Source organism: Apium graveolens, chromosome 4 (assembly GCF_009905375.1).
Source record: "Apium graveolens cultivar Ventura chromosome 4, ASM990537v1, whole genome shotgun sequence".
Lineage (NCBI taxonomy): Eukaryota > Viridiplantae > Streptophyta > Magnoliopsida > Apiales > Apiaceae > Apium > Apium graveolens.
This window is the reverse complement of record NC_133650.1, coordinates 313179273-313202834: the sequence shown is the minus strand read 5'-3', so window position 1 is coordinate 313202834 and position 23562 is coordinate 313179273. Positions and strand designations below refer to the sequence as shown.

Genomic DNA, 23562 nt, shown 5'->3' with positions numbered 1-23562 from the left:
AATTATGGATTTGTGGGGGATTGTTAGAAAATGGAAATTTTGAGGCATATTTTATATATGTTCTTGATATGATTTCCGGAAACTAACACTTGGAGGTTGTTCATTGACATGAGGACTTAAACTTTCAAATTTGGATCTAAGATATTTTCTTAGTGGAATCCATGAATATATTGAGACAAAGTTGCTTGTTTGAAATGGGTTATGGAGATTTTGTCCCACATTGGTATTGTAAAAGAAAGATATTGAGTTTATATAGCATCTTGTGTTAGTGTTGTTTACAACTACTAGCATACGTGGAATGCTTGTGTGGCCTAGTACTAGTGGAAACTCTTATATTTTTCTTTTCTATTACAAGTTTAATTATTTATATTGATTATTTAATTATTAATATAAAAAATATTGAGTTAGGATTATTTTAATCATACTCTGAATATATTTTGTAATATTAATATTAATTAATCAGGATATAATATAAATAATAAGGAAAACCCACTTTGTTTACTTTTTCTGTTTTGTTACTTGGTGTACCACATCGAGTAAAATAGAAGAAGAGCAACTTGAGATGCCTATATATTGAGAGTTATACTTGAGATTAAAATGACACAAGTCTCGGTGCCTACCTCGCAAACATATATGAGTTGCAAAGGTTTTTTGGGCAAACTGAGGTGCGAGTCGCCGTTGATCATTTTTGGTTCTGTGGCCAGATTGATCTGTTGCTGTTTTATCCTGAAAGCAATATTGCTGCATTCCATCACAGCTTAAGTGGGGGCAATAATCTCTTCAAGAACAGTCAAGTCCTCTTGAAGGATTTGGCGACTCAGTTGTTGTGTTCTTTTTCTTATCAGAATTTGGAAAGCGATAATAGATAAGTTTTCTTTACTTTCTTTATATTTTGTTATTGCCTTCGTGTTTTATTTCGTTAGTTGGTTATTTGCCATGTTCTTGTTATTATATATTTAACTGCCCATTGTTGCTGTGTAGTTAAGATTATACCTAACAATCTTGAAGAGATTATTGTTATATATAGTTAATTAGCAAGATGGTTAACGAAACTGATGTTCCTAAAATTATTGAGACTGATTTTGGTTCTGGTGGTACTACTACCATTGACTGGACCACGTATCGTTTTCCCCATCCAATTGATTTAACTGCCCATTGTTGCTGTGTAGTTAGAATTATACCCAACAGTGACTTCTCGGGGATTCTGGTGCCATGGTTTTATGTTGGAATGTGATTTTCATCATTTTGTTGAGGAATTTTCTTAAGTCTAAACAATATAACTTCTCGATATTAAATTAATATAGATTCTATGAGAAGATTAAAAGTTTAGATTTAAGACAATTACCCAGCAAAATGATTAAAAACACATGCCAACATAAAGTCATGGCACCAGAATCCCGGAAATGTAACATTTTTCGAAATAAAGAATAGAGCCTCGGAGACGGGAAAGTTATTCAAATTCCAACCTGAAGATATATAGAGATTTGATTTTTTTGAGATAATCTGGAAAACACTTCCAAATATTGCAGTTTCCAAGACAACTCCATGGGACTCGATCCAGGAAGCCTTGGATCACTTTCAAATTACAATAAACGGCTCTACGAAAAAAAGGGTTGGGTTTGGATCGTTTTCGAAGACAGGATTAAACAACCAACTTAGTTCGGTCTACACAAACTTCACCATTTTCTAAACAAGCTGCTATCCTATCACCTTCTTTATTCCAACATACTTCAAAGATCTCCCGTTTATAATATAGTTATTTGGGCGGGATTTTCATATTTTAGGTGAAAAATTAAATTTGATTGTCCTCTGTCAAATTTTTTCGGTTGAATTTAAGCGGTCGTAAATATCCGGTCGTAATTAGCCGGTCGAATTTAGTTAAATACGACCTAACTCTTAAATTCGACTCCCTTTATTACAACCTAAGCTAAATTCCACCGAATTTTTTCAGTCTAATTTAGCCTTTTTTCTTGTAGTGTTAAAAGTGGTTTCGAGATGATCTCAAGAAAACTAGACCCTTAGATATCTTCAGGTGGAATTTGAATATCTTTCACCATCTCTCAGGTTCGATTCTGTATTTTGAAAAATGTGATCTAAATTCTAGTGTCATGGCTTTATGTAGGAATGCGTGTTCACATCATTTTGATTGGGTAATTATCTTAAGTCTAAACAATTAATCTTTTTGTTATTAAAAAAAAATGATAAAAACACATGCCAACATAAAGTGATAGGCACCCGAAGGGGGAAATGCACATTCTTCGAAACAAAGAATAGAAGTTGGGAGACATTGAAAGTTATTCAAATACCAACCTGAACACTTAGAAAATGCAGTATTTGGAAGTGGTATCGAGATGTTCTCAAGAAACCAGACCCTTAGGTATCGTTAGGCTAGAATATGAATATTTTTCCCCATCTTCCACGTTCTATTCTAATCTGTATTTTGAAAAATGTGATCTCCGAGATTCTGGTGTCATGGCTTAATGTTGGAATGCTTGTTTTCATCATTTTGGTTGGGTAATTATCTTAAGTCTAAACAATTTATGTCCCGTTATTAAACAAAAACGGATTTTATGAGAAGATAAATAGTATAGATTTAAAGATAATTACCCATAAAAATGTTCAAAAACACATGCTAACATAAAGTCATGGCACCAGAATCCCGGATATGTCACATTCTTCGAAACAAAGAATAGAGCCCGGGAGATGGGGAAAGTTATTCAAATTCCAACCTGAAGATACATAGAGATCTGGTTTTCTTGAGATCATCGGGAAAACACTTCCAAATAGTATAGTTTCCCAATTGCATTATTTGGTAGTGGTTCCCGATGATATCAAGAAAAACAGATCCCTCTGTATCTTAAGGTTGGAATTTGAATATCTTTCCCCATCTCCCAAGTTCTATTCTTAGTTTTGAAGAATGTGACTTCTAAGGAATTTTGGTGTCATGTCTTTATGTTGGAATGTGGTTGTCATCATTTTGCTGGGTAATTATTTCAAGTCTAAACAATTTAACTTCCCATTATAAAACAAAAATGGATTCTATGAGAAGATAATTTGTATCGATTTAAGAAAGTTACTCCAGCAAAATGATCAAAAACACATGCTAACATAAAGTCATGGCACCAGAATCCCGGAAATGTCACATTCTTCGAAACAAAGATTAGAGCCCGGGAGACGGGGAAAGTTATTCAAATTCCAACCTGAAGATACATAGAGATCTTGTTTTCTTGAGATCATCGGGAAAACACTTCCAAATACTGCGGTTTCCAAGGCAGCTACATATTATACTTTAGATATCAAAGGACCGCCAGCATGTAATGTTTAAATAAATCGGTTGGTTTCTCAATAATTTTCCAAAATTCATCTTAAATATCTTCGATTGAGGATTCACATCTCTTCTTTTGGTCATCGGGACTCTAAGTCTGATCAGCAGTTTCTTCCACTATTGCATCTCTGGTCCCAAATGAAGACTCTTTACGGTTAGATAATCTAAATTCAGATTATGTTAAATTGAACTATTGCAGGAGGTATTTACCCATCACACGGCTCACCAACTCACTTGCCTCTATGGGCCTCTCTCCAGGATACATCGAACATATACCAATGCAGTGGGCTTTCAAGAGAGAAAAATGTTAATGAACAAGCCCCCGTTTATTTTATCACATTACTGTCAAGCATTAACCAAGTTACCCAAGTGCCAGGCTCACTTAATAGCCTTAGAAGTGTTTGAGGAATTGAAATTATTATGATTTCTGCAAAGTATACATTACTAAAATAGAATTAAGAGAAATAGATGGCATATTGGACCAAAAAAAATCAACATTACTGTAAAGAAATGGTCAATGTCTGGAAACTGCATTCTTAGGCCATGTCACAATTAATCGGTCCGGACTGGGTTAAAAAAAACATTCTAACTGATGTTGTACATCTAGATACAAATTGGAAAATAAATAATGGCTCAAGGACATTAATAGGCAACCCTAGAAAGCAGGTCTTTAAAAGAAAATAAGGTTTTCCTATATAAGGCTGGTATTTTAGTAACAAAACTATAGAATAAAGCTTAATGCAGGTTTAACTTGCACCGTTCGGTAAGACTCTTACAGCAGTATTCAGAACTGTTTAACTTTTCAATAAAAGCTACGGATTTGAAATGTTTGTACCTGGCCCTGCAGGACACCCCCTGATGGTGTATACCACCTACAAGTGCACAATTACAGAAATTATCAAATATTAATACATAATCCAATTGCAGTTTTATAAGCTAATCTCACTAGTTAACAACTCAGAACTAATGAATATCCAATTGGTAGGCATAATGCTGCATATGCCAGAAGGCTTGGTTCCAAATTTTTCTATGCGATGGACACAATCTTACACTGTTAAATGATTTACATGGTGGCCTATCACTCGCTTCATTTAAGGAAGAAATACATGACGTATTTCAAAAATAGGTTATATAAACCCAAATTTTACAATCGTGCACATGCTAAAATTTCAGACACGATGACTACAACTATCCATATTGTATAACTACTGACAAAAATTAGAAAAGAAGTATAAGATTTAATTTATATAATTACAAATATAAACTAAAAAGAGTTCAAATAAATAATATAACTACCAAAGGAGGTAGCAGATTTATGATGGTGTGAAGAAGTACCCTGCTGTGTCCTTTCAAGTAATGTAAGCAGGTTTCCTGTTTCATGCTCCAGGTCTGCAACATGGTTATATGAGTTTAAACTAGGAATCAACAAGAAACAATGAGATAGGAATATATTGAAATACTTTGACACGGTAACACACTGAATAAATTACCTTTGCAGTGTGATCGTGTGAGCATGAAGCCAGTAACTGATCAGTAGGATCCCACCTGACTGCATTCACTAAATTCTTAGGAGCAAAAAAATAGGAAAGCAGATTATTTTATTAGTTCGTCTAGAACCGGAAGAAGTTAAATCTCTTACCAGATTTTGGGCAAGGAAGTTTACATGAACGTCGCAGCAAGGTATACTAAATTCTAAAAATAATAATAATTGAGCATAATTACAAAGCAGGGAAGAAATGCTACTGCACATATATCCTGGTCATCTAATCACTAAAGTCAATTCAATCAATACAGAGGAACGAAAATGACTGTGTCACATAACTATGTCTCTTTTAGAAATGATCATCTGATTAAGAATGACTTCTGTGGAAAGGGCAGGGGTAATGAGTTTGTCACAGCTTTGGATAGATGAGAAATATCTTCAATAATGGATATCATATTTCGTTAAATAGTATGTATAAAGAAATTAAATAAGGCAAAACAAACCTGATGCCCTGAATCCAGGTATCTTAAATTAAACTGTTAAAGAGTCTTATTTTAGGATCAGGAACGAAATAACGGAAAAAAAGTGCTGATCAGACTCAGAGTCCCGATAAAGAAAAGATGGGAACTCTCAATCGAAGATATTGAAGGTGAATAATGGCGAATTATTAAGCAACCAACGGATGAAGTTTAACTATGCGCAACTTATCTTTAATCGGTTTTCATGTATTCTTTTAATATCATTACACATTACATGATGATACTTCTTTGATATCCAAGGTATATTATGGAGCTGACTTGGAAATGTTCCTTGTAGTTTTCAAGACAGCTTCATATTATACTTTAGATATCAAAGGACCACCATCATGTAATGTTTAAAGGTATCAAAAGATTACAAGAAAAATGACTAAAATATAAGTTGCACATACTTTAATTTAATCCGTTGGTTTCTCACTAATTTTCCAAAATTCATCTTAAATATCTTCGACCGAGGATTCACATCTCTTTTTTTGCCCATCAGGATTTTGAGTCTGATCAGCAGTTTCTTCTACTATTGCATCCTTGATCCCAAATTAAGACTCTTTAAAGTTAGATAACCTAAATCCAGGTTACCTTAAATTGAACTATTGCAGGAGCTAGTTGCCTATCATACGACTCACCAACTTCACTTGCCTCTATGAGACTCGCTCCAGGAAGCCTTGGATCACTTTCAAATTACAATAAACGGCTCTACGAAAAAAAGGGTTGGGTTTGGATCGTTTTCGAAGACAGGATTAAACAACCAACTTAGTTTGATCTACACTCGAACTTCAAGATTTACTAAACAAGCTGCTATCGTATCACCTTCTTTATTCCAACAAACTTCAAAGATTTCCTCTTTTAAAATTGACAGACCACACATGCTTGCTTTTATCCTGAAACCCACTGGCTAAGTAGTTATCATTGGGGCTAAAATCAATTGAATATACAGGTTGCATGTTCCAAAAAGTTTCTATTAGAAAGCAGTAAGTTGCAGTCGGTATACGTATAATTAGTGCATTGGATAAGATGTTACACAAGACATAGCTAGAGCAGAATATATTTATTTAAAATTCAGATAACAAAGAAATAAAGAGCAGGAAGTCCTCCTGGCATATTCAATGTATGACCTGTGACTATTCAAGCTGTAGATTAAAGTAGACTCCCTGATTCCACATCCCATAGCTTATAAACAATTGTGGTCGTATGAACCACAATTGAGGGAAAACATACAAGTAAACAAAATGTCAGACTTCTTACAAAGATGCAGCATCCCGATGAAGTATGGAAACTGCTAAATGTATTTGAAGCATAGTCTCAAAATTAGCATGTAGCATTGTATTGATGAAACTTGTAAAATATAGTTTTATGAAATTCTACACGTGCCAGGACGGATGAGTGAAGGAAGAGATCATTAAGGGTTGAGTATCTCATACTAGTTGTCGAGAGGTTGTAATGCGAATTTAATAAGCAACAAGTTACCTACTACATTAGTATGAGGCAATTGGGGATGCGCTTATAAACAAATCTGAGTAGAAATGGGTCAAAGGGGACAAAATAATAATAATGTGGATTTACGGCACGATAGCGTCACACCGGCCCAGCAAAAGATTATGGTAGAACAGGTCGTCTAAATAGATCGAAGTTTAGGAGTGGTATTGGGTTCTAAACCTTCTACTCCTCAAATTCTCAATATTTTACATTTAATATTTTAAATAATATGTAGTGAGTTTGAGCTATTGCTAGATTGTTATGATTATCCATTCTTTACCTCATTGAGATATCGAGTGAGAGTGTTGGTCTACAAGATTCATTCGGTGAATTTCTCCAACACATTAAAATTTTGACAAAGTGATCATCGAACATATACCAATGCAATCGGCTTTCAAGAGAGGAAAATGTTGAACAAGCCCCCATTTGTTTTATCACATTACTGTCAAGTATTATTAACCAAGTTACCCAAGTGCCATGCTCACTTAATAGCCTTAAGTGTGTTTGAGGAATTAAATTATTATGATTTCTGAAAAGTATACATCACTAAAAAAGAATTGAGAGAAATAGATGGCATGGACCAAACGAAATCAATATTACTGTAAAGAAACAGTCAATGTCCCAAACTGCAATGTCCAAAAGGACCAAAACTGCATTCTTAGGGCATGTCATAATTAATCTGGCCAGGCTGGGTTAAAGATACATTCTTACACTGATGTCGTATGTCCAGATACAAACTGGAAAACCAATAATGGCTCAAGGACATCAATAGAAAAACCCTAGGAAGCAGGTCATCAAAGAAAATAAGGTTTGCCTATATAAGACTGGTGTTTAAGTAAAAACTATAGAATAAAACTAAAGGCAGGTTTAGCTAGCATAGCTCCGTAAGACTCTTACAGTATTCAGAACTGTTTACCTTGCCCACAAAAGTTTGAAATGTTTGTACCAGGCCCTGCAGGACACCCCCTGATGGTGTATACCACCAACAAGTGCACGAGTACAGAAAATATCAAATAATAATACAGAATCCAATTGCACTTTTATAAGGTAATCTCACTAATTAACAATTCAGAAGTAATGAATATCCAATTGATAGGCATAATGCTGCATATGCCAGAAGTCTTGGTGCCAAATTTTTCGATGTGACGAACATATTCTAAAACTGTTAGATGATTTAAATGGTGGCCTACCAGTCGCTTCATTTAAAGAAGACAATACAAGACATTGCAAAAAAAGGTTATATAAACCCAATTTTTACAATAGTGCAAATGCTACAGTAAGATTTCAGACACGATGATTACAACTATCCATATTGTATTACTACTGACAAAAATTAGAAAAAAAGTATAATTTTTATTTTATATAATTACAAATTTAAACTAAAAAGAGTTCAAATAAATAATATAACTATTAAAGGAGGTAGTAGATTTAAGATGGTTTGAAGAAGTACCCTGCTGTGTCCGTTCAAATCATGTAAGCAGGTTTCCTGTTTCATGCTCCAAGTCTGCAAAATGGTTATATGAGTTTAAACTCTTTACCACTTGAACAACCATTACAAGTAATACAATGAGCAATTACATTAATATCTAATGAACTACTGTATCTGTATGCATTAGGAATCAACACGATACAATGAACAAGGAATATGTTAGAATACTTTGACATTGTAACAGGCTGAATAAATTAACTTTGCAGCGTGATCATCTGAGGATGAAGCCCGTAACTGATCAATAGGATCCCACTTGACTATATTCACTAAATCCTGAGTAGAGAGAAATAGAAAAGCAGGTTATTTAATTAGATCGTATAGAACCGGAAGAAGGTAAATCTCTCTTACAAGATTTTGAGGAAGTCAGTTTACATGAAATAATAATTATCTAGGATGTAGTACGTGGGACATGATATATGAGATATTGAGAACGATTTTGAGGGGAGAATAGGAGACAAAATATGCATTTTAGATGTAAAATTTAAAAATGTAAGGTTCTTGAGGAGGGTTTGAGGGAACATGGCAACAATAAGCATGCTCCCCTATCTCATCCAATAATTCTATAAGAGTATTAATGTGTCAAAATTGATAGATAAATCTACAAATAAAAAAATTAATAATGAGGACCATAATTTATAAATCATTTCTAGTACACCGGAAAGCCTGAAAATTTTAATATACTTAAATTTTAATAAGAAAGATGAAAAAAGTTATATTTTGATAATTCAGAACAGTACATAAGGGAGAACATACCAAAAGTAAACAACCATACATCAAGTATTTAATTAATTTTCATATGAAATCCCTTGGGATTATGTATTCATGTATGATGACCAAGTTTAAATAGTTAAGGTCCAAGGAAAGAAAAAGTATCTTTGATCAAGTGGAGGGAAACATATTCAAAATGTATGTAAGCACTATCAACTTAATCCTCCTTCAAAAATGCAATCGCTTTATATTCTAAAATTCTTTTGGGTAAATATATAACATTCTTTCCTATCCTCTATCTAATATATGTTTATGCCACTAAATATATGCATGAATACCTATTTGTACTTCGATGGGTAAATAACATTCTGTGCTATGCTCTATCTAATATATGTTTATGCCACTGAATATATGCATGCATGAATACCTATTTGTACTTTGTGAGACAGGTACAGTATTAATTACTATGTATTAACATTAATAAACGCACCATAGGAATTAGAACACTATTATTAGGTACGGTATCCTATAATCAATATGTTAATAAACTCATCATAAAAAGTAGACTGACCCTGATGCAAGAAGCGAACCCGATGGACTCCAAGCACATGCAACTACATGCTAATATTAGAGCACAAATTTAACAACCTTTCTAATGGAAGTCTAGCTTTTTTTAATTTACAATAACTCTGAGGACAAACATCAAGGATATATCAGACTGGCAATTATTTTTCTCCAGTGAAAAATGCTCTTACCTTTTCATTCAATTAGTCAGCACAAACTTCAAATGATGTCATGGTGCATGTCTTCCCAAAAATGGACACCTACATATACTACAATTAGTTTAGAAGTTGTAGAAAATTTTGCCAAAGTCCAAATCATGAGCAATAACTTTCTCTTCCAAAACATCGGATCTAAATTATATACTTACTCTTTCTTCCTACACCTCCAACCGGCCCATCAAACTATATACAGAGTCTAAATTATATACTTACTCTTTCAGCATTTACACTTGACCTAACTGATCAAAACAGTGTTACACAGCAAGCGGGTAATGCCGGTACATGGTACGAGTTCTTCTACGTGGGACGCAGTCTCCACACATGTAATACTATGACATCATAGTTTGAAAACTTAGATGCCAGTTCACTTAAGATGTCACTTATTTTTAGAAGTTTCGATTAACTTAGAGATGTCAGTCCGTGTTTTAAAATGCAGGTGCTGTAAGGAGGATGAGTGTTACAGAGGCGACACAAGGTACAAACAAGTCACATAATGTCCCTATCACAATCCTTTCAAACACATCTCCAGAAACTGCTGCAATCCCAACATTTCCGATGTATGTTAAGGTCAAGTTAAGGTTGTCGCAAATCAGAGATATAAGAGGCGGAGTAGAAAAGGTGGATACAAACAAACAAAGAAAAATATCCATGATAGTTGAAATGCCATGTGAGGTGATGCAACTGAGTGTATTCTCAGTTTAGTCGCCTTGTGCTCCGAATCCAGTGTCGTAGAAAACCCTCGATTGTTTTTTCTATTGGTTTTTGTTTGAGAAATATCCATCTCAGGCTTAGGGTGCTAATTATCTCAAAATGCTAGGAAGAGATAATAGTAATATCAAACAATGTCTTTGCCGATTTTATACTAAATTTTGGAAGAAGTTAACATATGTTGACGAGGTCGACATATTTATTAATATCAACCTCGTCAACATATGTCACCTTCTTCCAAAATTTAGTATAAAATTGGCAAAGACGGAGTTGGATATTACCTCGAACATGTGTCACCTTCTTCCAAAATTTAATATAAAATCGGCAAAGACGGAGTTTGATATTCTTATCATCTCTTTCTAGAATTTGATCTATTTAGCACCCTAAAAATGAGATAGATATTTCTCAAACAGATACCAATAGAGAAAACAATCAACGGTTTTCCACTCCGTAAATTCGGAGTACAAGGCGACTAAACTCAGAATACCCTTAATCGCAGCACATCACATGAGAGCACTTTACTTATCCCTTGGATATCTTTCTTTGCTTGTTTTTTATCCACTTTTGCTGTTTCACTCCTTATACCTCATCTTCGCGACAACCTTGACCTCTATAGACATCGGAAAACAATCAAGTATTTGCAAGGATTGTGATAGAGAACATTATGTGACTTCTTTGGACCTAGTTTGGAGCTTGTGCTACCTCTACAGGACTGATGCTCCTTAAAGCACCTGCAGTCTCAAAAGCCTAACTGACATCTAAGGATTGTTTGAAAATTACGCATATACTTGTTCTGGATACACTCATAACTAAATTGCACCAAGTATCTCAAAAACACGAATTGACATCCCAGTGAATCTGGACTTGCACAGGTGCATATTCACAATTCTGTAAGTAAATTAATGCAACACACACACACTAACATATCAAAAGACATTACCCCAATTATCCAAAAGCAACATACACATGATACTTCTCCAAATTTAACATTCTTCCAAATACATCATATACAGGGCTAATAAAAAATGGGTTTCTAAAATAACAGCACACATGAAATAAAAAAATAAAAATACGAGCGTAAAAAAAATGAATTCATGAGTGAGCGTGTACCAGATTCTTGAGGTACCCAAATACAATCACGTTGAGATCAGTTTTGCTCATTGATATCAACTTTTCTGGATATTGGATCCGCCACCGGAGAAAACTTTTACTATTATAAACCCCTTTTTATTGCGCTACATTCAAGAAAATTAGCTGGCCACTCCTTCATAAATTAGGATTACAGTACACACACTTGATTATAATCAAATTGTAATATAAAATTATTATATCATAAGAGTAAACCGTAACTATCCTTATGATAGATAAACCCCTTTACTTTTATAAACCCCTTTTTATTGCGCCTCATACAAGGAAATGAGGTGACCGCTCCTTTGTAAATTAGAACTACAGTATACACACTTGATTATATTCAGATTGTAATTCAATATTATTGGATCAATACAGTACCGTAACTACTCTTGTGATATAGGTAAATCTACAAGTAAAAAAATGAGGGTGGTAAATCACAAATTACTTCTAATACACTGTAAAGCCAAATTACAAATAATATCATAAGAGTAAACCGTAACTATCCTTATGATAGATAAATCTACAAGTAAAAAAAATGAGGGGGTAAATCCCAAATTACTTCTAATACTATGACATCAGAGTTTGAAAACTTAGATTCTAGTTCACCTAAAATATTACTTAGAATTATCAGTTTCTGTTCACTAAGAGATATCAACCCGTGTTCAAAAAATGCAGGTGCTGTAAGGTGGATTAGTGTTGCAGAGGCGACACGAGGTGTAAACAAGTCACATAACGTCCCCGTCACAATCCTTGCAAACACAGCTCCAGAAACTGCTGCAATCACATCATATCCGATGTATGTTAAGGTCAAGTTACGGTTGCAAATCAGAGGTATTAGGGGGATATCAGAAAAGGTGGATCCAAAACAAACAAAGAAAGATATCCATAATAGGTGAAATGATGTCATGTGAGGTGATGCAACTGAGTATATTCTCAGTTTAGTAGTCTGTGCTCCGAATCCAGTGTTGTGGAAACTTCTCTATTGTTTTTCTATTCTTTTTTGTTGGAGAAATATTCATCTCAGTCTTAGGGTATTAAATATCTCAAATGCTAGAAAGAAATAACAGTAATATCAAACATTGTCTTTACCGATTTTATACTAATTTTGGAAGAAGTTTACATATGTTGACGACGTTGACATATTTTATACTAATATCAACCTTGTCAACATATGTCATGCTCTTCCAAAATTTAGTATAAATTTGGCAAAGACAATGTTGGATATTATTTTCATCTCTTTCTACAATTTGATATATTCAGCATCCTAAAAATGAGATGGATATTTCTCAAATAGAAACCACCAATAGAGGAAATAATCGAGGGTTTTCCACTCCGTGGATTCAGAGCACAAGGCGACTAAACTGAGAATACCCTCAATCGCAGCACGTCACATGAGAGCATTTTAACTATTTTGGATATCTTTGTTTGCTTGTTTTGTACCCACCTTTATTGTTTCACCCCTCGTGCCTTTGATTCGCGACAACCTTGACCTCAACAGACATCGGGAATGTTGTGATTACATCAAAGTTTCTGGACCTGTGTTTGCAAGAATTGTGATGAGAACATTATGTGACTAGTTTGGATCTAGTTTGGGCCTTTGGACCTTGTGTCACCTCTGCAGGACTGATGCTCCTTAAAGCACCTGCAATCTCAAAAGCCGAATTGACATCTAACGATTGTTTAAAAATTAACGCATATACTTGTTCTGAATACCCTCGTTACTAAATTGCACCAAGTATTTCGAAAACACGAACTGACATCGAGGTGAATCTGGGCATGCACAAGTGCATATTCACAATTCCATAAGTAAATTAATGCACTACATACACACACAAACATTTGAAAAGACATTAAATTTTTATATCCATAATTCAACCTCAGGTATACAAAAACGGCATATACATAATACTTCTCCAAATTTAACATATATAGGGCTAACAAGAAACAGGTTTCTAAAATACAAGCACACAATTAACAAAAAAAATACCATAAATACAAAAAAGAAAGTAAAAAAAAAATAAATATATTTTGATTTGATCGAGTGAGCTTGGACCAGATTCTTGAAGATACCCAAATACAATCACGTTGAGATCAGTTTTACTCATTGGTATCATCTTCGGCTCTTCCCCGACTATTGGATCCGACTCCGGAGAAGCCTTTTACTGTTATAAACCCCTTTTTATTGCGCTACATACAAGGAAATGAGGTGACCGCTCCTTTGTAAATTAGAACTACAGTATACACACTTGATTATATTCAGATTGTAATGCAATATTATTGGATCAAAACAGTACCGTACCTACTCTTGTGATATAGGTAAATCTACAAGTAAAAAAATGAGGGTGGTAAATCACAAATTACTTCTAATACACCGTAAAGCCACATAACATTACTGTACTGAAGTATTGATGACAATAAGTTATATATTGTAAACAGGGTGATTCAGAAAAATCAATGAGGAAGCACATATACCAAAAAAATAACAACCAAATATCAATTATTTAACTCATTTTCATATGAATACCCTTGGGCTGTATTCATGTACAATGACTAAGTTTAAATATTTAAGGTCAAGAGAAAGTATCTGTAAGTCCGAACTGCGATAAAGAGAGAAAACATATTCAAAATATATAACACTATATATGCACTATCAATGATCTTCCTTAAAATGCAAGGGTGCTTAATATTCTAATTTTTTTGGGTGTCTAGGATTTCATCCAATACTCTATCCAGTATATGTTTAGGCCACTGAATATATCTATACCTATTGGTACTTTGTGAAACACGTACCTTATTTATCATGTATTAACATTAATATTCGCATTATAGGAATTAAAACACGATGATTAGGTACAACGAACAAGAAATAATCTAATACCGTACGGTCTCTAATAACCAATATATTAATAAACTCATCATAAGAATTAGACCACCCTGATGCAAGAAGCTTACCGGATGGACTCCAAGAACATGCAACAACCTGCCAATATAAAAGCACAATATCAACATCCTTTTAGTGGAATTCTAGCTCCTTTTTACTTGTACTAACTCTGAGAAAAAACATTAAGGACATGTCAGACTGGCTCACAGTCCTTTTTCTCCTGTGATAAACGCTTTATCTAACAGTAGAGGAAACTATAAATTGCACATCAATCTAATAAAACACCGTATACACGATTGAGCATCCTTATAAACTAACTCTTATAGTCTTGGTCTGCATTATCCACATGTACAAGGAAAGGTACGACCTGCACTTTTATCACCGCAGAAATAATAAATCATGTTTTATATTTTGTTTATTTATCTGCTAAATTAATTAGTATTATACTTCTATTTATATTCAACTAAAAAAACCATGTAACCTCAGAAGCTTGTCCTTCTAAAACCGTCACATCAGAGTTGGGAATAATGCCAATCATAGGTGGTGAGTTTGATTAAATGTTAACTGCCTCAACGTGCTTCAGCTCCAGTTCTGACATAAATTATCATAGAAACAGTAAGAAGACACTTCCTTTGAAAAAAGGAACCACTGAGAAATATAATTTCACTAATTTACTTCAAAATTTTAGATACTATGAATTAAAGCAGGTTTTTAAAGGAGTTTGAAGAGAAAGCTTGTGGCAAAAAAACTACGAATCTCAATAATTATGTCTTCCTCATGTTCAATTTTTCATCCTTTGCATCAGTGAGTTCGGCAAGTGGCGCTGCTGTCTTTGCCATTTTCTCTTTCTCTTCCAAATCTTCCAGCTCTCTTTCTTTTTCCGTATTTTGTTTCTCCATTTTCTCACTAGCATTATCATTCCCTCTTTCAAGATGCGCTCTGTCAAGTTTGCTTTTAAAAACATCGATACCTTTTTCCTTTTCTCTGTGTTTTGTTTCCGGAACACTATCTTTTGTTTCCTTCATGAGCTCCTCTGATTCATAGGCATCTTTTGCGATAGGATCCGGAGGTTGTAGGAATGAGGATCCACCAACAATTTCTGCATCATTCTGAATAATGTATTAGGAAATAGTCGCTTAAACTTCCTCTAATACGTATGAATTAATACATATAAAAGTGGAAGGCGATAGGCTTACACAATTAACATTTGCTTCCAGCTGAAAATGCTGGAATCCTTTCTGCACTAGTGGAAAAAGGTCTCCTGGTGGAACCATATTTCTATCTATGGTACTTCTTCTAATCCCTGAGCTTCATTTTCGAACGTATGTGCTGAAGTTGAAAATCCTGCACATATAACCAACCTGCTAAAGAGGGAAACAGACATACAGAGGCTTCAAGATATTAATAATCTCTTCCAATCTATCACAAAATTTACAATTTTCACATACGATACATAAATTCCTGAATGATGCAATACAATATTGAATGAGGGAATATCTTAATTTCTAATGAAAATGTCTTGTTGACCTCTATGTACATAATTGATATATCAGCAAGTCACAAAGAAATTTATGACTTGCACAGATATAAGCATGATCTTAAAAAAAATAAGCAGGTATAAAGTTTGAGAGAAAGTGGTGTATAGGTGAAAACAAAATGGTTGTGATATTATTGGTTTTGGAATATTATTATTGATACATAAATGAATGGTTTCATCCAATATAAGCAACATTGCATCATTGTTATCCAGATCTATTGGTAAGGTTAATAAATTTGTCGACAATCAAATTGACAAGAATCAATATGATGTGTACACAAGTCCTTAAACTTATTTGATTCCTTTTTCGGCCATCTGTTAGCAAAGCAAAAAGCCTCGAGTCGAATGCTAACCAGATTTTATATTCCAGATCCGGACAGTATTTTAGTGAAGAAATTATAGATGTGCTCGGCACCAAGGAAACAAGGTTGGAAGTTATTGAAAATCTTGTCCAGATCTTAAGCAATTCCTTTTTCCCAAAACATTGGATCCTCTACTCACAACCTACGTCACATACACCACTTTCCTTATAACACATTCCTTCTATTTCTGGCACTGCATTCTTTTTTCTTACTGAGCCTCCAACCGGACCATCAAACCGTATTTGGAGCCCAGATTATCCACTTAATCACAGCATTTTTAATTAATTTGACCATTCTGATCTTCTCCCTTGCTCTAAATAGTGTACAGGGAAAGAGGGTCATTCCGGTACGTGGTACGAGTTCTTGTACGTGGGACGCAGTCTCCACGAAACTAGTAATATGACATCAGTTCACTTAGATTTCACTTCTTATTATCAGTTTAGATTCACTTAGATATGGCAGTTCGTGTTTTGAATCTGCAGGTGCTGCAAAGAAGATGAGGGCTGCAGAGGCGACACCAGGCGCAAACAAGTCTCATAATGTCCCCATCACAATCCTTGCAAACATAACTCCCGAAACTGCTCCCAGCATTTCCGATGTATGTTGACCTAAAGTTTAGGTTGTCACAAATCAAAGGTATAAGGGGTGGAGGAGTAAAGGTGGATACAAAACAAGCAAAGACAGATATCCAAGATAGGTGAAATGCTCTCATTTGAGGTGCTGCAAGTGAGTGTATTCTCAGTTTAGTTGCCTTGTGCTCCAAATCCAGCAAAGCGGAAAACCCTTGATTGTTTTCCGTATTTGTTTTTTTGCTTTTTGTTTGAGAAATGTCTATCTCAATCTTAGGGAGCTAAATATCTCAAATGTTAGCTAGAGATAATATTAATATCAAACACAGTCTTTGCCGATTTTATATTAAATTTTGGAACAAGGTTCCATATGCCAATTTTGTCAACATATGTCACCTTCTTCCAAAATTTAGTATAAAATTGGCAAATACGTAATTTGATATTATTATCATCTCTTTGTAGCATCTCATACATTTAGCACCTTAAATTGAAATGAATATTTGTCAAACAGAAACCAAAAGAAAAACAATATAGGTTTTCCACTCCGTAGATCGGAGCACAAGGCGACTATATTGATTAGACACTCAGCCGCAGCACATCACATGAGAGCATTTCATCTATCATGGATATGTATCCTTGATTGTTTTGTATCCACCTTTGATGTTCCACCCTTGTACCTTTGATTCGCGACAACCATGACCTCAACAGTCATCGGAAATGTTAGGATTGCAGCTGGACCTGTGTTTGCAATGATTGTGACTTGGAACAGAATGTGACATGTTTGGACCTACCGTCACCTCTGCAGGACTGATGCTCCCTGCAGCACCTGCCATCTCAAAAGCCGAACTGACATCGCTAAGAACCGTTTGGGAACTAATGCATATACTTGATCAGAATACACTCAATCTAAAATGCACCATGTATCTCGAAAACAAGAAATGACATCTAAGGGAATCCGAGCTTGCACACGTGCATATTCACAACACCAGATGTAAATTAATGCAGCACATACACACACAAACATATCAAAAGACACTGAATTATATATATTCTTATTTAAACCCCAATTATCCAAAAACAACATACCTGGTACATCTTCAAACTTAACATGTTTCCAAGCAGATCATAACTAGGGCAAATAAGAAACAGGTTTCTAAAATTCAAGCACACACGTAGTAAAAAAACAAAAAAAAACATAGATACAAAAAAGAAAGTAAAAGAAATGAATTCCGTTTGATGAGGGAACATGTACCAGATTATTGAAGATAACCGAAATACAATCACGTTGAGATCTGTTTGACTGATGATATCTTGCTATCGGATCTGGCGCCAGAGAAACCTTTTACTGTCATGAAAGCCTTGTTATTGTGCTATATAAAAGGCAACGAGGAAGCCGCTCTATTGTAAAATATAAAACTACAGTCGGTCTACACATTGGTAGAATGTTCGCGTTCCCCTAAAACTCTTTTTTCTTACTGCGCCTCCAACCCGCCCATCAAACCATATATGGAGCCCTGATTATCCACTTATTCTTTCAGCATTTTTAATTTATTTGACCATTCTGATCTTCTCCCTTGGGAAAGCGGGTCGTTCAGGTAAATGGTACGAGTTGGTGTACGTGGGACGGAGTCTCCACGAATCTAGTAATATGACACAGTTCACTTAGATTTCACTTCTCAGTTTAGATTCACTTAGAGATGTCGGCTCGTGTTTTGAATCTGCAGGTGCTGCAAAGAAGAGGAGTGCTGCAGAGACGACACCAGGTGCAAACAAGTCACATAATGTTCCCATCACAATCCTTGCAAACATAACCCCCGAAACTGCTCCCAGCATTTCCGATGCATGTTGACCTAAAGTTTAGGTTGTTGCAAATCAAAGGTATAAGGGGTGGCGCAAGAAAGGTGGATACAAAACAAGCAAAGACAAATATCCAATATAGGTGAAATGCTCTTATTTGAGGAGCTGCGAGTGAGTGTATTCTCAGTTTAGTCGCCTTGTACTCCAAATCCAGTAAAGTGGAAACCCTTGATTGTTTTTTGTATTGGTTTTTTTTTTTGCTTTTTTTTTGAGAAATATCTATCTCAATCTTAGGCAGCTAAATATCTCAAATGTTAGCAAGAGATAATATTAATATCAAACACAGTCTTTGCCGATTTCATACAAAATTTTGGAACAAGGTTACATATGCGAATTTTGTCAACATATGTCACCTTCTTCCAAATTTTTGTATAAATTTGGCAAATACGGAATTTGAAATTATTATCATCTCTTTCTAGCATTCCATATATTTAGCACCCTAAATTGAAATATATTTGTCAAACAGAAACCAAAAGAGAAAACAATCGAGGTTTTCCAGTTCGTGGAATCTGAGCACAAGGCGACTATATTGATAATACACTTGGTAGCAGCACGTCACATGAGAGCATTTCATCTACCATGGATATATATTCTTGATTGTTTTGTATCCACCTTTCCTGCACCACCCTTATACCTTTGATTCGCGACAACCATGACCTCAACAGACATCGGAAATGTTGGGATCGCAACAGGAGCTGTATTTGCAATGATTGTGACGGGAACAATGTGCGACTTGTTTGGACCTACCGTCACCTCTGCAGGACTGGTGCTCCACGCAGCACCTGCCTTCTCAAAAGCCGAACTGACATCTAAGAATCGTTTGGGAACTAATTTATATACTTGATCAGAATACACTCAAATATGCAATTTAGGAAAAAAAAATAAAAATTGAACCAAGTATCTTGAAACAAGAACTGACATCTTGCATACGTCATATTCACAATTCCATACGTAAATTAATGCAGCACATCCACACACAAACATATCAAAACACACTGAATCATATATTCTTATTAATTAAACCCCAATTATCCAAAAATAACATACCTGGTACGTCTTCAAACTTAACATGTTTCCAAGCAGATCATATCTAGGGCAAATAAGAAACAGGTTTCTAAAATTCAAGCACACACGTAGTAAAAAAAATAAAAAAACCCTAGATACAAAAAAGAAAGTAAAAGAAATGAATTTGGTTTGATGAGGGAACGTGTACCAGATTATTGAAGATAACCGAAATACAATCACGTTGAGATCTGTTTGACTGATGATATCTTCGCCGGCTATCGGATCTGGCGCCGGAGAAACCTTTTACTGTCATGAAAGCCTTGTTATTGTTAAACCCTTGTTATTGTGCTACATACAAGACAACGAAGTGGCCGCTCTATTGTAAAATATAGGACTAGAGGCGGTCTATACAACAAGATAAGACTGACAACAAGATTGTAACTTCATAGGTAAAACGCAGGCACGTGTCTCTCTACGTGGCCATGTATACTCGGGGCATTTCATTCACCGATTATAATATTTATAATTTTATTATTTTATAAAAATAAATTATATAAAATAATAATTATATATTATTAAAATTAATGAAGTTAAAATATTTGTATTATTATGGGCATTTCATTGACTGATTATAATATTTGTAATTTATTATTTTATAAAAATAAATTATAAAAAATAATAATTATATATTATTAAAAATTAATGAAGTTAAAATGTTTGTATTATTATGTGTATATTATATTGTTGAAAAATTCAAAATTATATAATTAAAATTTTAAAAAGTCCTCCTACTACTACGGTTTATAGATCGTTTTGGTGCAAGATGCACTATAAAAAAGTAGGAGTTTTGAATATTATTGATGTATGTGGATGATTTAGTATTATTTTTTATATTGCCTTTTTAATTTTTTTTGATTTATTAATTATTTTGTTATATTATAATTTTAATTATTAAAATTAATTTGGGAAATATTTGGTTCCCTATAAACGAGGTAAGAAATAAATTGGAGTGTGATTGAAAATTGAATTGGATTATAATTTATAGAGTTTGTAGTTATATTAGATACATGATTTACTTTTTTTTATGGTGGCGAAAAAATATATATTAGGGGAGAATTTTAGTTTTTTGTGCTTGATAATATTCTAAAATTTAAATATTTGTTTAATATATTTGAAAAAATTACGAAAAAAATTACAAGAGTTCCACGTTTATGTGCTTCATTCACTATAATTTTAAAAAAAATTGAAACATCGATATCGGACTTAAAGTACTAGTCAAATGACTAGTTGACTAAAAAAAATAGCAAAACAAATTAATTTATTTTTTTCTGAAAATTTTATCATCTCACCAATATATACAGGTCCGTATGATTAAATAATTCATAATTATTTTTAAAAAAGCGAAACATCGATATAGGACTAAACACACTATTAAAACAACAAACCAAATAAAGTTATCTTTTTCTTGAAAATTTTGTCATATCACTTATATATACATGTTTTGACATCCGTACGGTTGGATAATTCATAAATATTTTTTAAAAAATCAAAACAACAACATGAGACTAAACACTAGTAAGAAGTATTAGTCAAATCACTCGTTGACTATTAAAAAGCAAACCAAATGAATTAATTTGTTTTTTTTTCTGAAAATTTCGTCATATCACTAATATATATTGGTCTTGACATCCATACCGTTGGATCATCAAAAATATTTTTAAAAAATTGAAATATCGACATGGAACTAAAAACTAGTGGAAAGTACGAGTCAAATCACTAGTTGACTATTAGAAAGCAAACCAAATGAATTTATTTTTTTTTGAAAATTTTGTCTTATCACTAATATATACTGGTCTTGACATTTTAAAAAAATCGAAACTATTGAAATCAGACTAAACACTAGTAGAAAGTACTCGTCAAATCACTAGTTGACTATTAGAAAGCATGTTAGGTCACACTTTCACTGTAGAGGGGGTGAATACAGTGTTTATTACAATCAAATCAAACTTCAAAAACTTATGTAACAGAAAACAAACTTTATTGAAACAATAAACTCTGTTACAATCTAGAACTGTTATCTCTCAGTGATGAACAAAATATCACGAGAGCTGCTAGGGTTACAGTAAATAATATTCTCGATAATGATAACACTTATAGTGTAAACCATATGTCTGTGTTTATATATTACACAGTTACAAGATAATCGCTAATTGATATGGAATATAATTCTGCTTCCTAATATATATCAATCAGATATCTTTTATTCCAAGTATTCCATTCTTTATGGAATTCCTTCTTCATGCATATCTCTTCTTATGTTTATCTTGATCTTCTTAACTTTAATCAGCTGCTGTCCTTATCTGATCGTCCTTCAGCACTTAAGTTCTGATATCTATCTCCTGATGCTTATCTCCTGATAACATAAGTACTGATATCCCTTAAGTCCTGACGTCCAGTATAAGTACTGATCAGTTAAGTACTGATTTGTCCTGTTCAAATAAGATCTGAAATCTAAACATAAAACATATTAGCCATGACATTATCAAATATATCTAACAATCTCCCCAACTTGTAAATTAGCAAAATATACAAGTTTAACAGATATTTGATGATGTCAAAAACATTAAGTACAAATGCATGAGAATTAGACAAGATAACTACAACTTACAGTCCTTAAAGCTTTTACCAATTCAACTTCTAATAACAACTTTAGTCTGTATACACATCAGAATTTAAGCAGTTGTAGATCTTCGACTTGGCTTCATCATTTTCTGATCTCTCTGATGTCAGGAGTTGTTCTGAGATAATTCTTCAACAAACATTTTTCAGCATATCTGAGTTCATCAATCATTCTCCGTTTGACATCTTAAGCTCTGCAGTATCTTCACCAGTTTGAAATATTGCGGCTCTGAGATCATTAATCTTTGCTTTTCTCAACTCCTGATCTAGTCTTATGACATAAGCTTTGTCAGACTCTAGATTAAACTCAAGCCCCTTAATACCAAGATATGTTCTGATCTGTGCAGTATTAGGCTTCATATCAACAATATCACCATTGTGATTTCTGTACTTTGGAACATATATGCTGTCAGACTTAACAGAATAAAGTCTTTTCTGTCTCTGAATCTATTCTTTCAAATAGTTTGCAGCAGTCCCTGTCAATCTGTCATCCACTTGAAGTAAGAATAATACATGCTCCAATTCTTCAAAATACTTCAATGGAATGACATTCTGTCTTATATGATATACCCTACCATCTGTCATGAAATACAACAAGATGTGTTCCTTCAAGTAGGTATGGTAAACCATTTGTACAGATTCCAGTTGATTCAATCTTTCAGGAGTTGCTCCAATACCTGGTTCACTCAAGGAAGTTGGATCATTGGTAGTGTTGTGTACTCTTCTTTCATCAGCACTTCCCAATCCAGTTTTATCTCTTGCTTCCTTTCCAGTAACTACTCTAGCTTCAAAACGACTTGCAGTAGTCTTCAAAGGTTGAGTTTGTTTTGCTTTAGTGAATCCTGGTAGGAGTGTTTTTGATCTTCCTTCTGATATCAAGTTAACTTGAGCTGTGTCAGAGGTTACTTGCTTCTTTTGAATATCAGAACTTTTAATTTCTTGACTCTGAACAACTTGAGCCATGTCAGAGGTTGTTTTAAGAACTTTTCTTGAAGTCAGAGCAAGATTATCTTTGTCATCAGTAATTTCTTCATCTT

The 23562-nt window shown here is 34.0% G+C and overlaps 1 protein-coding gene and 1 long non-coding RNA gene across 5 annotated transcripts; both read right to left on the bottom strand.

The window, feature by feature from the left end:
* Positions 1–3763: 3763 nt before the first annotated feature.
* LOC141721803 (uncharacterized) lies at positions 3764–10677 on the bottom strand. Its single transcript, XR_012574894.1, has 6 exons — positions 9770–10677; positions 8475–8579; positions 8268–8321; positions 4816–7783; positions 4661–4714; positions 3764–4197 (listed from the first exon to the last, which is right to left on the bottom strand). It is a non-coding gene; the product is annotated as an uncharacterized LOC141721803 (long non-coding RNA).
* Positions 10678–13054: 2377 nt separating this feature from the next.
* LOC141721801 (uncharacterized) lies at positions 13055–20245 on the bottom strand. 4 transcript variants are annotated; one of them, XR_012574883.1, is made up of 4 exons: positions 20055–20238; positions 19889–19931; positions 15713–15877; positions 13055–15615 (listed from the first exon to the last, which is right to left on the bottom strand). XR_012574883.1 is itself a non-coding variant. In XM_074524918.1 (4 exons), exons 3-4 carry the CDS (start codon positions 15788–15790, stop codon positions 15281–15283), a joined length of 423 nt encoding a protein of 140 aa, XP_074381019.1. In that variant the 5' UTR covers positions 15791–15877; positions 19889–19931; positions 20055–20245; the 3' UTR covers positions 13055–15280. The 4 variants fall into 4 exon arrangements, 1 of the variants encoding a protein (XP_074381019.1); XM_074524918.1 differs by having other exon boundaries at positions 13055–15625; positions 20055–20245; XR_012574885.1 differs by lacking the exon at positions 13055–15615 and having other exon boundaries at positions 15817–15860; positions 20055–20240.
* Between the last annotated feature and the right edge of the window lie 3317 nt (positions 20246–23562).

Bases quoted from the DNA above. Each gene is read 5' to 3' on its own strand.
- LOC141721801 (XM_074524918.1), bottom strand. From the start codon at position 15,790: ATGGTTCCACCAGGAGACCTTTTTCCACTAGTGCAGAAAGGATTCCAG. The intron at 15,626-15,712 runs GTAAGCCTATCG...TACATTATTCAG, and splicing joins TGGAAGCAAATGTTAATTGT to AATGATGCAGAAATTGTTGG.